A 17,771-nucleotide genomic window follows, 5' to 3' on the forward strand; every position below is an offset into this window, starting at 1 on the left:
TTCCCTCTCTCTCCCTCTCTCTCCATCCATCCCCATCCAAGTTCTCTAACTAGTTTGACTGATTAAATATTTCTGATTGTAACATTTAAATAAATTGTAATTAATTGATTGTAATTAAAATATTTTAATTGAATGTTACTGATTGAAATGTACTGATACTGTCTGACCCGCTGAGTTACTCCAGCATTTTGTGTCTATCTTCAGTTTAAACCAGCATCTGCAGTTCCTTCCTACGCAGTCAATGAGTAGCTGGGGTCGCGATGCATGCTGTGAGGCCACCTTGTGGCTTTCGGCCTCATTACATTGGTGGTGGTGAATCTGTTGAATTCATTGCCACAGAAGGCTGTGGAGGCCAAGTCAATGGATATTTTTAAGGCAGAGATTGTGAGATTCTTGATTAGTACGGGGTGTCGGGGATTATGGGGCAAAGGCAGGAGAATGGGGTTGAGAGGGAGAGATAGATCAGCCATGATTGAATGGCGGATAGATTTGATAGGCCAATTGGCCTAATTCTGCTCCTCGAACTTGTTAACTTATATGGGTTCTGCACCCCATTTTGTCATCAAGTGGCACTGATGATTTCAAGGGGATCTATTATAGTCCATGTAATCAGTATTAATATTCTGATCATCAATAATCAATTAATGATCAATATACTCAAACTCAAAGATGTTATCTAAACTAAACCACAAAAGCAAGTTGTGTAATAAAAAACTAATTGCGACAAGTACCAATATTCAACTTCATAAAGATGCTCAAGCCAGTTTAACCATGGTAAGTTTTGTGGCTCTAACTGAATCTTGAAATATGATTGTGAAGGCCTTTGGAAACTAAAGTTAATAATAATAATAATAAATTTTATTTAATGGGCGCCTTTCAGACATCTCAAGGACACCTTACATAGTAATCGGAATAAAAACATATAATCGGAATAGAACAGGTAAAAAATACATCACAGAGACACAAATTAAAAACAGAATTCAATCCAAAAACAGAAAATCAAAAACACAGTGTGAAGAGAGAGCAGCGGCAGCCAAAGCGCGCCAGCGTCCACTCTCTCTTCACGGCAGCCATCTTGGACACAGACCTACAGGACTACAATTAGACAAAAAAATCATCCCCCCAAAGTTAGACAGAATAGGTTGAGCAGCAGGCAAACGATGTGCTTGGTCATATTCAAGAATGCAGAGAGGGTGAGAGGGAGTTGCCAAGCAAGAATTCAGCTAAGAAGATGACATGCAAAGATGAAGTAGGCATAGACTATTATATCTTCGTGCCACCTGCACCAATTGATATTAACCACAAATATATATAGACCTCTGTCTGACTGAGGTACCACAGTTGGTGAATCCCAAAGATACACGCTGCTATAGATGAAGGACTTTAGACTTTAGAGATACAGCATGGATGCTGGCCCACTGAGACCGCACTGACCAACGATCACCCCATACCTAACACTATTCCACACACTAGGAACAATTTACAATTTTATCAAAGCCAATTAACCTACAAACCTGCAAGTCTTTGGAGTGTGGGAGGAAAGCGGAGCATCCAGAGAAAACTCACATGGCCACAGGGAGAACGTGCAAACTCCGCACAGATAGCACCTGTAGTCGGGATTGAACCGGGGGACTACAAGAGATATGGGGAGAAGGCAGGCAAGGGTTACTGATTGTGGATGATCAGCAATGATTGCAATGAATGGCGGTGCAGGCTCGAAGGGCCAACTGGCCTCCTCCAGCACCTATTTTCTATGTTTTCTATCACTTCTCTGTCCTAAATGTCTGATCCTTCACATTAAGACCATGATTAAGACCTTTAGGAGAGGAATGCACATAACAGGACAGAACATTGACACTTAAGAGAAATTTAGCAAGGACAAAGGTCTGAAGAAGGGATTCGGCCCGAAACGTTGCCTATTTCCTTCGCTCCAAAGATACTGCTGCACCCGCTGAGTTTCTCCAGCATTTTTGTCTACCTTTAGCAAGATAATCCTGGTGTTAGGACTTGGATCGGACATTGGCTTAACGTGTAACTTGTAATTGTTCACTCAGGGCCGAGGATGGAAGATATTGCACATTGAACTAAAAGAAATCATGGAACGCGATCCATTATCTCAACTGTGTGAAAATGAGATGGATTTAATATGGACTCTGCGATATGACTGCAGGGAAAACTTTCCTCAGTCACTACCCAAACTGCTGCTCTCTGTCAAGTGGAATAAGCATGAAGATGTGGCTCAGGTATGGCTCTTGAATTTTTCCTTTCTCATGATTACCTCCATAATCGAGTGTCTCATGAAAAGCAGCTATTCCTACTGAGAGCTAGAAATGTAGCATTGTTTAGTTTAGAGGTACAGAATGGAAATAGTCTATTTGGCACGCCAAATCTATGCTGACCATCAATCGCCCGTCCACACTAGTTCTATAACTCAGTGGATCAGGCAGCGTCTCTGGAGATAAGATAAGATGAAACTTTATTCATCCCCGGAAGGAAATTGGTCTGCCGACAGTCACAACACAACTAGGTACACAAACTTGAAATTAAAAGTGAAAACAAAAAGAAAACTACAAGCGACTGTTGGCTGGCTGCTGTTTACACATCGCCTTCACCGGAACAATCAACAAAAACAAACAAACAAACACAGGCTTATCCCCTGGACAGAGGATTCTAACCTAGAGTGCCCTCCCCCTTCCCCACACCCAGGCCCCCCTTTGTTCTGCCACCGTCCCTCACGGCGGTCCCCCCATGCTGGGTCCCCATTGTTGTTCACGACAGCCCCCCCCCATGCCGGGTCCTCCACAGTTCTTCACAACGGTTCCCCCTCACGCTCATCGACCGCTGATGGACCGCGAGGCCCCTCCGCCAACGAGGCTCCCGTTGCCGCCGAGGCTCTCATCACCACCGCCGCTGAGGCTCCTTCGGCCCAAGCAGGTCTTGCCACCCAGCTTCACCGTAGTCTCCTGGGTGGCTTGTGGGGCGAGTTGAGCTGACCTGGGCGCGTTCCCGTGGGCGGCGCGGATGTTCGGCGGGACAATATCTGATGTTTCGGGTCGAGACCCTTCTGTTGAAGGGTTTTCACCTGAAATGTCACCGACTTCTCCCCAGGGATGCTGCCTGACTGGAGTTACTCCAGCATGTTGTGCCTATCTTCAGTGTAAACCGGCACCTGCAGTTCCTTCTTCCACACTAGTCCTACTTTATCCTACTTTCTCATCAACTCACCAAGCACAAATTTGTAGGCCAAATAACTTACGAACCCACATGGCTTTGGGATGTGGGAGGAAACCGGAGCACTCGGGGGAAAGGGGGGCATTCACAGGGAGAACGTGCAGACTCCACACAGAGAGAAGCCGAGGTCAGGGTTGAACCCCGGTTGAACCTCTGGAGCTGTGTGAAGCAGCAGGTCTACCAGCTGCACCGCTGCCACTCACTGTTTGCACGTTCTGCACTTGAGGGCTTGGGTTTTCACCGGGCGCTCCGGCTTCCCCCACATCCCAAGAGAGGGGTGGGCTAGTGGGTTAATAAGCCCCCAATGTGTAGCGAGTAGATGAGAAAGTGGGATAACATGGAACTGGTGCGAACATGGTGATCGACAGTTATCATGGACTTGGTGGGTCAAAGGGCTCATTTCCCTGCCGTGTTATTAAAACTAAAACCACGCCCACAATTTTCCCGCAAACTCTCCAAGAAGCGTGTTGAAGTCGGCACACTTTTCTCGTCACTCTTACAAATGTGCCTGTCGCGTTTTGAAGGACTTCTGACCGTTACTTTGATCTCTTGACCGGTAATTCCGTCGAGACCAAGTGTTTGCTGCAATCAGGCACAGTCATCACTGAGTTGCAGGAACCATCACTCAAACACAATGTGCCTTTCAAATGAAATGCTTATCATATTAATTGATTTTAAAATAAACTGCATTACCCAGGGGTCCCCTTCCTCCTTGCCACTGTTATTTGGCCAGCAGAGCAAAAGTGACAATAACAGGAAGCTACTCATGAAATGTTTTTCTGTAAGATACAGCAGACAGAGATGACGAAGAAGATTCCTTTCTAATTTTAAAGGGTACTTTCCAGTGAATTTTTTCGACAATAATCTTGTTGGCTTCCTCGCCTTTGATCTCAATCCCTGAATTTTTAACTCCTTTCCTTTATAATCGTCCGTTTAATATCCGTTTAATTTTGCGGGTGCAAGTTTCCGCAATGTATTATCATGCAGAATAATGCATCCCTTTCTGCCTGAAGCAGATTCTGTAAAATTGAATCTTAATTTGAGAGCAAAAACTGGATCTTTGAATCCATTTTCAAAAATATTAATATTGCTTCATTATTATGCGTATTGAGATGAGTTTGAATTTTCTTTAGTGTCACGTACCAAGGTATAGTGAAAAGCTATGATTGTATGCTAACCAGTCAGCGGAAAGACAATACATAGAAACATAGAAAATAGGTGCAGGAGTAGGCCATTCGGCCCTTCGAGACTGCACCGCCATTCAATATGATCATGGCTGATCATCCAACTCAGTATCCTGTACCTGCCTTCTCTCCATACCCCCTGATCCCTTTAGCCCCAAGGGCCACATCTAACTCCCTCTTAAATATAGAAAATGACCTGGCCTCGACTACACTCTGTGACAGAGAATTCCAGAGATTCACCACTCTCTGTGTGAAAAATGTTTTTCTCATCTCGGTTCTAAAAGATTTCCTCCTTATCCTTAAACTGTGACCCCTTGTTCTGGACTTCCCCAACATCAGGAACAATCTTCCTGCATCTAGCCTGTCCAACCCCTTAAGAATTTTGTAAGTTTCTATAAGATCCCCCCTCAATCTTCTAAATTCTAGCGTGTACAAGCCGAGTCTATCCAGTCTTTCTTCATATGAAAGTCCTACCATCCCAGGAATCAGTCTGGTGAACCTTCTTTGTACTCCCTCTATGGCAAGAATGTCTTTCCTCAGATTAGTAGACCAGAACTGTACGCAATACTCCAGGTGTGGTCTCACCAAGACCCTGTACAACTGCAGTAGAACCTCCCTGCTCCTATACTCAAATCCTTTTGCTATGAATGCTAACATACCATTCGCTTTCTTCACTGCCTGCTGCACCTGCATGCCTACTTTCAATGACTGGTGTACCATGACACCCAGGTCTCGTTGCATCTCCCCTTTTCCTAATCAGCCATGTAATACATGATTACAACCAAGCCATCCACAGTGTACAGATACATGATAAAGGGAATAACATAAATAATGTTTAGTGCAAGATAAAGCCAATAAAATCCGACCAAAGGTAGTCCAAGGGTCTCCAATAGTAGTTCAGCACTACTAACTAGTTGTGCTCGGATGGTTACAGTGAAAAACTTTATTTTCCATGCGGTCTAGGTAAAAGTGCAGGAGCTTGATTAGTTTTTTTTGGATCATTGGGAGATCTGCACATTATGTTACAGTTGTACAAAATGCTTGTGAGGCTTGGAGTATTGTGCACGGTTTTTGTTAACCTGCTGTAGGAAATGCATCACCAAGACATAATGAGATGATTTCAAAAAGAGATTTCTAAGAATATTTCCAGTCGATAGAGGGAATGGCTGTGGAAGGGTCTCGACCCGAAATTGCACCCATTCCTTCTATCCAGAGATGCTGCCTGTCCTGCTGAGTTACTCCAGCATTCTGTGTCTATTTTGTAAGAATATTGCCAGGAGTTGAGGGCCTGAGCTACAGGGAGAGGTTGGGCAGGATCGGGTTCTATTCCCCGGAGCACAGGGAGCAGAAGGATGATATCGTGGAGGTTTATAAAACCACAAGAGGAAAGGATAGGGTGAATTTTCCGAACATAGAAGTTGTGCTTAGAATGGAATCATGCAATTTGTTTCCCATTACGGTCAGGGTTTAGAAACCCATGATAGAATTGAGACAAGCTGGAGGCAATGAATCTTGAAGCAATTTCCAAAGTGCATAAACTCGAGTGTGATGGAAACTGTTTCATCTACCTTGCTAAAAGGATTTGAGGCAGAGATGAACACACCTGAGTCTAGGGACCCAAACAATGCCAGTTTCTTCACTGTCTGACAGTAATCCAAACAGCATTGATTCTGACGTGCAGCGCAGATTCCTGGTAGACTTGCAGGAACGTTGCAGGAATATGAGATGTTTTCCAACATGCCCTGAAACCCTTTGTATAATTTAATAAATTCTTCCCATATATGGATCGACCTGTTGGTGCCCACAGAAAGTAGTGGAATTCCCCAAGATGTCTATGTTGCCAAAGCCACATTGTAGAAGAGGATTTTGACATACATTTGTATTGAGGGTAAAATAACACTGTAAGAGGTATTACATAAGTGCATTGCATAACCTGGTGACTGAGTGGCTGGTTTCTTATTAGTAACAAGCAGTGGATAATGTCATTCCTAAGCCCCATTTTGACATCTTCCAGTATTCACAATGGGCATCTTCCAGTAGGAATTGCATATGGTGAATAATAGACCATAGAGTCATAAAGCATGGAAACAGACCCTTCAGCCCAACCTGCCCATGTCAACCAACATGCCCCATTTACACTAGTCCCACCTGCCTGCGTTTGGCCCACATCCCTCTAAATCCTATGTGGCACGGGAATAATCTGCTTCCCTCTCTCCACCATCTTCCAAAGGGAACACTGGAGCGTACACCTGAAATCAACATTTAAATTGTGTGTGCCTTTGAAGTTCTCAATAAGATTTGATTTTGCAGCTTTCAGAAGAAGCAGGGTAGCCCATTTAGGTAAAGTCCCCTTCACCCGGGCCTGATCTGAGTATCAAACGATATTGGAGCGCTGGAGGATGAGGGGCGATCTCATCGAGGTGTAATCATCAGACGAATAGATCGGGTAAATGCAGAGATTATTTTACCCAGAGTAGGGGAATTGAGAACCAGACGATATAAGTTAAGGTGAGGGGGGGAGGGGGAGGGGGGGAATTTAATGAGAATCTGAGGGGTAACTTTTTTTTTACACAAAGGGTGCCGGGTGTATGGAACAAGCTACAAGGAGGTAGTTGTGGCAAGTATTATCGAGGCATTTAAGTAAGATTTCGGCAGGTACATGAATAGGGTAGATTTAGAGGGATATGGGCCAAATGCAGGCAGGTGGGACTAGTGTAGATGGGGCATGTTGGTCAGCATGGGCAAGTTGGGCTGAAGGGCCTGTTTACACACTGTATGACTATGACTAATATATGCAGTCCTTTTTAGGTTGTAATGGAGCATGAGTCTGCTACTCACAGTTTCCTAAAATAAATTAAATTAAACCCCAGACTATATTAAAGGGAAGCTTCAGGTTACCGAAACGGGTACCTGGAGCAGCCTCTCTACAGACTTGAGGAATGTTAAATGTCTTTCCCTGTTTAAGACAAATGAATTTTTAATTTTTAATCCATTGCTATTTTTTTAATGAATGCATTGTGAAGCCAAGTACCATTCAAAATGAAGATGAGGCAGGAGACAACAGATGCTGGAATCTTGTCTGAAGAAGGATGAGGGGGATCTTATAGAAACATATAAAATTATTAAAGGACTGGACAAGCTTGATGCAGGAAAAATGTTCCCAATGTTGGGCGAGTCCAGAACCAGGGGCCACAGTCTTAGGATAAAGGGGCATTTAAGACTGAGGTGAGAAAAAACGTTTTCACCCAGAGAGTTTTGAATTTATGGAATTCCCTGCCACAGAGGGCAGTGGAGGCCAAGTCACTGGATGGATTTAAGAGAGAGTTAGATAGAGCTCTAGGGGCTAGTGGAGTCAAGGGATATGGGGAGAAGACAGGCACGGGTTATTGATAGGGGACGATCAGCCATGATCACAATGAATGGCGGTGCTGGCTCGAAGGGCCGAATGGCCTCCTCCTGCACCTATTTTCTATGTTTCTATGCAGGGCCCAATCCAAAAATGTCAACTGTCCATTTCCCTCTGTGGACCTTGCCTGGTCTGCTATGTTCCTTCAGTACTTAGATTTTAAAAAAAAAACTATTTAAAATAACAACCTTGCAAGAATAATGCTGAGAGTACAGGATCCTTTTCTGACTGTAAAGTTCTCAGTTGCCCCAGATAGTGAACTGTATTTTGAAGTAAAATTGTCATTTGGCATTGTTAGGGCAGCAGATGTAATTTGAAGACAAAAAGTGCACGAGTAACTCAGCAGGTCAGGCAGCATCTCAGGAGAACGAACGTAGATAGGTGACGTTTTGGGTTGGGATCCTTCTTCAAAGTGTAGAAAGGTCCAGGTCCAAAATGCCACCTATCCGCACTCTCCGGGGATGCCGCCTGACCCACTGAGTTACTCCCAGCGCTTTGTGTCATTTTTCATAAACCTGCATCTGCAGTTCCTTACTTGGTAACTATACCCGAGCCTGTTGCCATAAGTTAAAATTTGGGAGGAAATGGATTCACCAGACATAAAGAAATAAAAGTGCTGGGATCCTTATTGGTTTTGAAATAAATATTAAAAAATTGTGAAAGCGTATGCTTTGAGAGGAATGCAGAAAGCCAATGCTTAATAACACAGCACGCTATATTTGATACGTTGGAAGGGAAAATAAACTGGAGGTCGGTAATTGATTCTCTGTTTTGATGGTCAGCAAAGGACATTGTTAGGTTTTAAATAAGGAGTGGGTCCAAGCTGATTAGGTTAGCCGGAAAAGTTCATAAAGATCAGAATTAGGCCATTTTGCCCATCGAGTTTACTCGCTCATTCATGGCTGATCTATCTTTCCCTCTCAATCCCATTCTCCTGCCTTCTCCCCATAACCCCTGACACCCGTACTAATCAACAACCTAATCTCCGGCTTAAAAGTACCCATTGACTTGGCCCCCACGGCCGTCTGTGGCAATGAATTCCACAAATTCACCACCCTCTGACTAACTAAATTCCTCCTCATCTTTCTAAAGGTCCACCCTGTTTTCTGAGGCTATGCGCTCTGGTCCTAGACTCCCCCACTAGTGAAAACATCCTTTCGACCAAGTATTCTGTAGCTCCTGTAAAGACTGTAGGTGGTGGCTCCTGTTCTTGGAAGAACAATGGCTCACTCTATTAGCAATCCTTGGAGCATTTTGTGCAGATGCATCGCTGCAACTTTAACTTGCTGACAAACTAAGAATGCCTCAGCCGTCTCATTTGTTTGGCATATTACATTATACTTGTTTGCTTTCCGAATCAGATCATTTTAGTTTTTGGATTAGTTTAGAGATACAGCGTAGACACGGGACCTTCAGCCCATACACTAGCGGCAATACACTAGCGCCGAACTACACACGTGGGACAATTATTTTAATGCATGCCAATTCACCTATAAACCTACACGTGTTTGGAGTGTGGGAGGAAACCGGAGCACCCAGAGAAAACCCACACGGTCACACGGAGAATGTGTAAATTCTGTGCAGACACAACACCCATAGTCAGGATCAAACCCGGGTCCCTGGCACTTTATGGCAGCAACTCTACCGCTGCGCCACCGTGCTGCCAATTGTCTTGAGAACAAATGATCCGCAGAGTGAGCTTGCAGGAAAGCCAGCGTGAGGATGTAATGTGAACATTGCATAATTGTATACGCCCCAGGTGCTGCACTCACTATATATGCTCACCCAGATTCCTCCGTGTCCCCTTTATGTACCTGTATTGTAATAATGTAGAACAGTGCAGCATAGGAACGGGCCCCTTCAGACCACAATAGTTGTGCCGAACATGTTGCCTGGTTGAACTAATCTCATCTGCCTGTACGAGATACATATCGTATAAACCAAGACTGGATAGACTTTCTACTCTCTAGAATTTAGGAGATTGAGATTGAGAGGGGATCTTATAGAAACTTACAAAATTCTTAAGGGGTTGGACAGGCTAGATGCAGGAAGATTGCTCCCGATGTTGGGGAAGTCCAGGACAAGGGGTCACAGCTTAAGGATAAGGGGGAAATCTTTTAAAACCGAGATGAGAAGAACTTTTTTCACACAGAGAGTGGTGAATCTCTGGAACTCTCTGCCACAGAGGGTAGTCGAGGCCAGTTCATTGGCTATATTTAAGAGGGAGTTAGATGTGTCCCTTGTGGCTAAGGGGATCAGAGGTTATGGAGAGAAGGCAGGTACGGGATACTGAGTTGGATGATCAGCCATGATCATATTGAATGGCGGTGCAGGCTCGAAGGGCCGAATGGCCTACTCCTGCACCTAATTTCTATGTTTCTATGTTTCTATATTTCTATCCCTCTATTCCCTGCATATCCATGTGCTTATCTAAAAAGTGCTAAAATGCCACTCGAATCTTCCTCCACCACTGCCCCTGGCAGTGCATTCCAGGCCCCCACCACTGTGTGTGTGTGTGTGTGTGTGTGTGTGTGTGTGTGTGTGTGTGTGTGTGTGTGTGTGTGTGTGTGTGTGTGTGTGTGTGTGTGTGTGTGTGTGTGTGTGTGTGCGCGTGTGTGTGTTGCACCCGCAGAGCTCCATAAAACGTTCCCTTCCTCACCTTACGCCTATGCCCCCTAGTGTTAGGTATCTCTACCTTGGGAATCATAGGATGTGTAACCCCAATCAGCACATCTATAGACAAAAATGAGTAAATTGCACTATTTAATTGCATAGGCTTACACCCTATTGTCCCAGCCATGTATATTCTGGATGAAAATGTCTATTTCCAGGCCTTTAGAGGATTTGCAGTATTCCTGCAGTGACAAATTTGATCCAGATGCAGTAATACACACTGGCCTGCTGTCAAAACACCCCTTCTGTTAATCTTTTGACCTCTGATTGCTGCTGCCAGGTATCCACCCTGGTTGGCGTGTTAATTATCTCATACTTCCCATCTGAAAAGAATGACCATGGAAATATAAATAAACTCTACCCAGTGCTTTTGGAATTCCTCTTGCCTGCCTTTTGTTGAACTTGCGTGAATGATCGAAGATTGAGTTCTCAACCCAAAGACATACTTTTTTTTTAAATTGTGTGTCAAGCAAGCTAAGGGGAAAAAACCATACTGTGCTGTTCCTCTTGCAGCTGATATTGTGAGCATGAAATACCTAGTCTGTAATCTCCGAGACAGTCAACTCCACAGTGGATGGTCAAAGGTGTTGGATTGTTGGAGCATTTTATAGCAAAAAAAATCCTCAGCACCCACTTGGCTGAACAATTTTAGGTTTAAAATTGATCTTAAAAAAACAATAATCAGAAAGTGCAAAACCAGCAACATGAACCCCACTTGTTCAATCATGGTTATGTCTGAAGTTGCTACCTGATGTGTGTCCAAGTGTCTTTTTCTCATAACATCCACTGAGGCCAGTCAACAATCAGATTAACAATGACCTGTTACTTTTTTGCATATCTTTCATTCTTTTGTTCTTTATCTCTCTACACCATTGTCTATATCTCTTGTTTTCCTTTCAGTCTGAAGAAGGGACTTGACCCTTCTGGACTATGGTCTGGCTGGACTATGGTACCTTCCTCAACTTTGGTGCCACTGTGGGGTTATGTTGAGTCGTGGACTTCTGTGTTTGTGCTTTTTTTTAATAATATGTTTTATTTATTTATATTTATTTTTATGTTACTTGACTGTAAGGAAAATCCATCTCGTTGTCTCTTATGAGATAATGACAATAAATTGAATACAAAAAAAAAGAAAAAAAAAGACCAGAAACGTCATGGGTAGGTAGGAAGATCGGGACTAAACCTTCGCTTCTGGAAGCACTGTTCCAAATTCTGATAATGGAGGGGAAAAAGCTTCCCCATTTCTTCTCTCCAAAGATGCTGCCTGTCCCGCTGAGTTACTCCAGCATTTTGTGTCTATCTTCAGATTTTTTTGGAGATCCGTTATGAAGGTGTGATTTCTGTACTGATTGTGGCCAGGTATTCTGATTTCTGAATTCAAGCCCTTATTAGCTTTGGCTCCAAGATTTGCCGTCTTGGATTAGATTTGAACCCGATTACATTTCTATTCCTCCTATCCCCACTGCTCCTTGCATCAAAGTAATTAAGACTTGCCAACATAATCAAGAACCATTCTTCACCTCGGTCATTCCCACTTTTCTCGCTCCCAGTGTGCAGAAGATATAAAAGCATGGACCGCCAGATGCAGGAACAGCTTCTTCCCTTCCATTATCTGAGTTCTGTATAGTCCTTCCAGAAGCTATGGTATAGTCCCGATCTTCCAACCTACCTCATTGCAGACATTGGACTTTTTCTCTGGATCTGTTACATGACAATGTTGAGAAACTATATTCTGGTATTTTTCTTTTTGCTCATCCTGTTATACTTGAGTAGGGCTTGATTGGATTCATGGTTTAGTTTAGATACAGAGCCTTCGGCCTACCGAGTCCGCACCAACCAGCAATCCCCGCACATTAAGACTATCTTACACACGCTAAGGACAGTTTATACTTATACCAAGCCAATTTACCTACACTCTTCTAAGTCTTTGGAGTGTGGGAGGAAACCGAAGATCTCGATGAAAACCCACAGGGAGAAGGTACAAACTCCGTACAGACAGCACCCGTAGTCAGGATCGAACCCGGGTCTCTGGCGCTGCAAGCGCTGTAAGGCAGCAACTCTACCGCTGTTCCACCGTGCCGCATGATAATCTGATATGATGCGTATCATCTGATTGGTATGTAAAAGCTTTCCACCGTATCTCAGTGCATTGCCAATAACAAACCAATATTAAGCCAATACCAATACCACCTCAACAGATTAATCAATAGACGGACTATTATTCAAATATTTAAAGCAATGATAATTCAGTTTAGAATCATGAACTAACTTGCCAAGTGAGAGATATCAAGTACCCAGAAAGGTTTGAAAGATCCAGAGCTGAGAAGTTAGCACACAATGCTGTTTGCTCAACAACAGAAAAAGCTGTGTTGCAACTCGGCACTTGCTCTCTACAGAAGCTACTGTGCTGACTTGGAGTGTACAGATCCTCTGTGTGTTGTATATTGTGTGTCAGTCTGAAGATGGGTCGCGACACAAAACATCACCCATCCATGTTCTCCAAAGATGCTGCCTGACCCGCTGAGTTACTTCAGCAAACAATCTTCCCCAGCTAACAATGGGCAACTGTGGATTCCACCCTTCCTGAGGTCAACTGTTGCTGGCCCTGTTTTGTTCTGATCTGCTCTATCAGTCTGAAGAAGGGTTCTGACTGAAAACATTGCATATTCCCTTTTCTCCAAAGATGCTGCCTCACTTGCTGGATTAATCCAGCACTTTGTGTCTGTGTTCGAGTTATGCCAGCATTTTGTCTCTTTCACTGTATGCAGGACTTTTATTAGAGAAAATGGAAGCGTTTCTCAAAGATGAATATTTGAAGGTAGAAAGCTACGAATCAGGCCTGCTGTTTTATTTGTACAAGAAGATCATGTGGCACTTGGATGATTATCTGCAATGATATCTGTTTGTTTAATTCATTCACTTAACCCATTTATGTCAATCTGTGCCAGAGAAGGTCTCAGCTGTAACTTGTAAAAACGAAGGCCTGTCCTCTAATTAAAATGCTAGGATAACAGATCAGTTTGCCTCCTCCTGCCTCTTAATAGAGAATAAGGGATTAAATCACACTGTCTCGACTCCTAGGCTCCTGGTCAATTTAGAATGCGTTTGGGGGGGGGGGGGGGAATGAGTGCCTATGTTGTATACATGACCTAAAAATCTTCACATTGAACTGTGAATCATTTAGTTCTGGTTGTTTTGGTGTTGATTAGATTGTATATCTGTCTAACAGAAGACATGCTTAATTCATGACAAAATACAGAAGGAATATCAATTTAGTGTTGCAGAGAAGCACAATTCAACGTTCATTTTAGTTGTAGTGATGTATAAACCAGCTCCATACATGACTGTACTTGGGAGCCATCCAGAAAATGTCTTGTAAGTGGGGGAGAAGATTGCTTTTTAATAGATTCTCTCTTGTCAGAAGCTGTGGTACATCTGGATCTTGAGAGAGAGTTTTCCATTGGGGTATGTTAAAGAATGAACAAACCTGGGTTTTTACAGTAGATTCCGTGACCTAGAGATGGCCCAAAGCATTGCATAGGCAAAATGTAGTCACGTTGAATTGTAGTGATTGCTACTGCTACCAATTTGAACGTAGCCAGCTCCTTTACGCAATGACGATGTCAATACTAGACAACTATGGTATTGTGCTAAATTACACTTATTTTTCAAAGTATTTGCTTTGACATTTTTACGACGACCTTTTCACAGAAGAGATTGGTGAGGTTTAACGGGGTGTGATTGCTGATGAGGAGGTCGTTTCTTGAGGTAGCCGGCATTCAGGACACCAAGGTCAAAATATTCCCTAACAGCACCGCTCCCATCCAACGGTAGGACTTTGAAATGTCCTTGCATTTACGTGGGAAGAAGTCCTTCTCCCTGGGGTGGTGCAGCGGTAGACTAGCTACCTTACAGTGTCAGAGACCCGGGTTTGATGCTGACCACAGGTGCTGTCTGTACAGAATTTGTACATCTCCCCATGACCTGCGTGGGTTTTCTCCGGGTGCTCCGGTTTCCTCCCACACTCCAAAGACATACAGGCTTGTTGGCTGGTTGGCTTGGGTAAAATTGTAAATTGTCCCTAGTGTGTGCAGGATAGTGTAAATGTGCAGGGATCATTGGTCGGTGAAGGCTCGGTGGGCCAAAGGACCTGTTTCCGTGCTACTTCTCTAAACTATTTAAAAAATGGCACTAAACTATAGCATAATCTAACTTCTGATGGCTACTGTACACACTACGTTCCTGCCACCATCCCTCAGTTCAACCCGAGTCCCTTCCTGAAATAATAGATTTCTCCTTTTTGCTTATTTATTAATCTCGTCTATTGACAATGGGTTTTTTTAATGATAAGAAAGTTGATGCTGCTGGGTAATTCAGCACCTGAGAATGGAAAAATGCATACCTCCAGATTCGGGGACAGTTTCTTCACAGAAGCTATCAGGCAACTGAACCATCAGCTAGATTGTGGTCCTGACCTCCCATCTGCCTCATTGGAGACCATTTGAACTATCTTTAATCGGGCTTTATCTTGCACTAAATCTTGTTCCTTTTATCTGTAGACTGTGAACGACTTGATTGTTTAGTTTAGAGACACAGTATGGAAACATGCCGTTTGGTGTGGCCAGTACACACTGACCAATGCTCATCTGTATACTAGTTCAAGTCCAAGTCAAGTCAAGTTTATTCGTCACATACACACACGAGATGTGCAGTGAAATGAAAAGTGGCAATGCTCGCGGACTTTGTGCAAAAAAACAAACAAACAAACAAACAAACTACAAACAGTATTGAACAGAATCACATATTCTTTTACATATTAAATATTGTGGGAGGAAGGAAAAAGGAATTTAAAAAAGCAGTAGAGTGGTTCAGTAAAGTTAGTCCCTGGTGAGATAGGAGTTTACAGTCCTAGTGGCCACTGGGAAGAAACTCCTTCTCAACCTCTCCGTTCTCACCGCATGGCAACGGAGGCGTTTGCCTGACCGTAGCAGCTGGAACAGTCTGTTGCAGGGGTGGAAGGGGTCTCCCATGATCTTATTGCCTCTGGATTTGCACCTTCTGATGTATAGTTCCTGCAGAGGGGCGAGTGAAGTTCCCAGAGTGCGTTCGGCCGAACGCACTACTCTCTGCAGAGCCTTCTTGTCCTGGGCAGAGCAATTCCCAAACCAAATCGTGATATTTCCGGACAAGATGCTTTCCAAGCCGCTGAGACATTAGGGACAATTTACAGAAGCCAATTAACTTAAAAACATCCAAGTCTTTGGAATATGGGAGGAAACTGGAGTACCTAGAGAAAAACCCACATGATTACAGGGTGAGCGTTCAAACTCCGTACAGTCAGCACCCGTAGTCGGGATCAAATTAAGATCTCTGGCGCTGTAAGGCAGCAACTCTACCGCTGCACCACTGTACTAAACTGTAATCATGTATAGTCTTTTCATTGACTGGAGAGCAAGCAACAGAAAGATTTTCACTGTACCTTATTACACATGACAACAATAAACTAAACTAAAAATGGCAACAAAAAAAATGATGAAGTTATTTCAGTTGAAGCATTAATTCCATTTAATTTCAACTTGGTGAAACCCATCAGAATCTATTACTATTATACTTCAATTTCAACTTTGGTCCGGGCGTTGAGATATTTTGTGGGGACCTTTAAGACATTAGACTTTTAGATTTGGGAGAAAGGGGCCATTAGAGGCCCATTGGATCCATGCTGACTGGAGATCACCCCGTTCTCCTGTACACTAGAAACAAGGTACAATTTTACCGAAACCAATCAACCTGCAAACTGTACGTCTTTTGAAGTGTGGGAGGAAACCAGAGCACCCGGGGAAAACCCACGCAGGTCACGGACAAGCTCCGTACAGACAAGCACCCATAGTCAGGATCGAACCTCGGGTCTTTGGCGCTGTAAGGCAGCAACTCTACCGTTGAGCCACTGTGTCATCCTTTTTTTTTTAAATTTAAAAAGAAGATTTATGTTTTCCTGTTGAATCTTTTGTGACCAGATTTCTGTTCTTTTGGCACAGCTCCAAGCATTGCTCCAAATCTGGAACAAACTACCACCCCGGGAAGCGTTGGAATTACTGGACTTCAACTACCCAGACATATATGTACGGATGTATGCTGTGGCATGCTTGAGTGAAATGAGGTTTGTTTGTTCGCACATTTGGAGGATGTGTCTTTTAAGATATTGTGATGTAAAGTAATGAAAGCAAGCTTTTGAAACTTGAATGTTGCTGTGATAGAACATCAGGTGCTTCAAGTTAAACCTGTTTAAAATCTGAACAGTCTTGAACAGATAAGGGTTTATTTTAGTTTAGAGATACAGCACAGAAATGGGCTCTTCGGCCCACCAAGTCTGCACCGACCAGCAATGACCAGCACACTAACACTATCCTACACACACTAGGGACATTTTACAATTTTACCAAGCCAATTTACCTACAAACTTGAAACTGGAGCAAACCCACGCAGGTCATGAGGATAACGTACAAACTCCACACAGACAGCGCCCATAGTCAGGATCGAACTCTGGTCCCTGGCACTGTAAGGCACAACTCTATCGCTTGCCACCATGCCACCTGCAGTATGGAGAGAGTTTATGGACAACATAAAAATATGATCCAAAATATGACCATGTACCTGCTGAATTATAATAATCTTTGAGTAAGAAACCCTGTTGTACTTAACTGGTCTATACGTTGGTGCAGCCGACTTCAGTATGATTGAAGCTTATTTGCTGCCTTGAAGCAAAGTATTGAACCGTTGTATCAAACTACTTTAACTGCCTTACAACGCAATGCAGCCCCGGAGACCCGGGTTTGATCCCGACTAAGGGCGCTATCTGTATGGAGTTTGTACGTTCTCCCCGTGACCTGTGTGGGTTTTCTCTGGGATTTTCGGTTTCCTCCCACACTCCAAAGGCGTGTAGGTTTGTAGGTTAATTGGCTTGGGATAAATGTGTGTAGGATTGTGTTAATGTGCAGGGTTCACTGGTCGCCACGGACCTGGTAGGCCAAAGGCTTGCTTCCGCGCTGCATTTCGAAACTAAACTAAACTACTCTTGGAGAGCGATCATGTGTTGCAGAAGATTAAGAAATCTTTTGAGTCATTTGACACCCGAAGTATTCTTTGACCTATTTGAGAAAAGCAGAAACATCACCACTACTTTCTTGGAATTGATAAAAGCTGATCTTGCCAGCAATACTTCTCAAAACTTAATAAAAATCAAACTCTGTTGGTCTGTTGTATTAGGTGTTAAGGAATGG

General features: G+C 43.5%; 1 protein-coding gene across 1 annotated transcript in view; it reads left to right on the top strand.

The window, feature by feature from the left end:
- The window catches only part of pik3cb (phosphatidylinositol-4,5-bisphosphate 3-kinase catalytic subunit beta), a 196,938-nt gene that overhangs the window by 127,748 nt on the left and 51,419 nt on the right, over nucleotides 1-17,771 (top strand). The window contains exons 12-13 of the mRNA XM_033031101.1: nucleotides 2,055-2,243; nucleotides 16,530-16,651. Coding sequence (XP_032886992.1) covers nucleotides 2,055-2,243; nucleotides 16,530-16,651 — 311 coding nt within the window. The remainder of the gene's footprint in view (nucleotides 1-2,054; nucleotides 2,244-16,529; nucleotides 16,652-17,771) is intronic.

The sequence above is a fragment of the Amblyraja radiata genome, chromosome 13 (assembly GCF_010909765.2).
Source record: "Amblyraja radiata isolate CabotCenter1 chromosome 13, sAmbRad1.1.pri, whole genome shotgun sequence".
Classification (NCBI taxonomy): Eukaryota; Metazoa; Chordata; class Chondrichthyes; order Rajiformes; family Rajidae; genus Amblyraja; species Amblyraja radiata.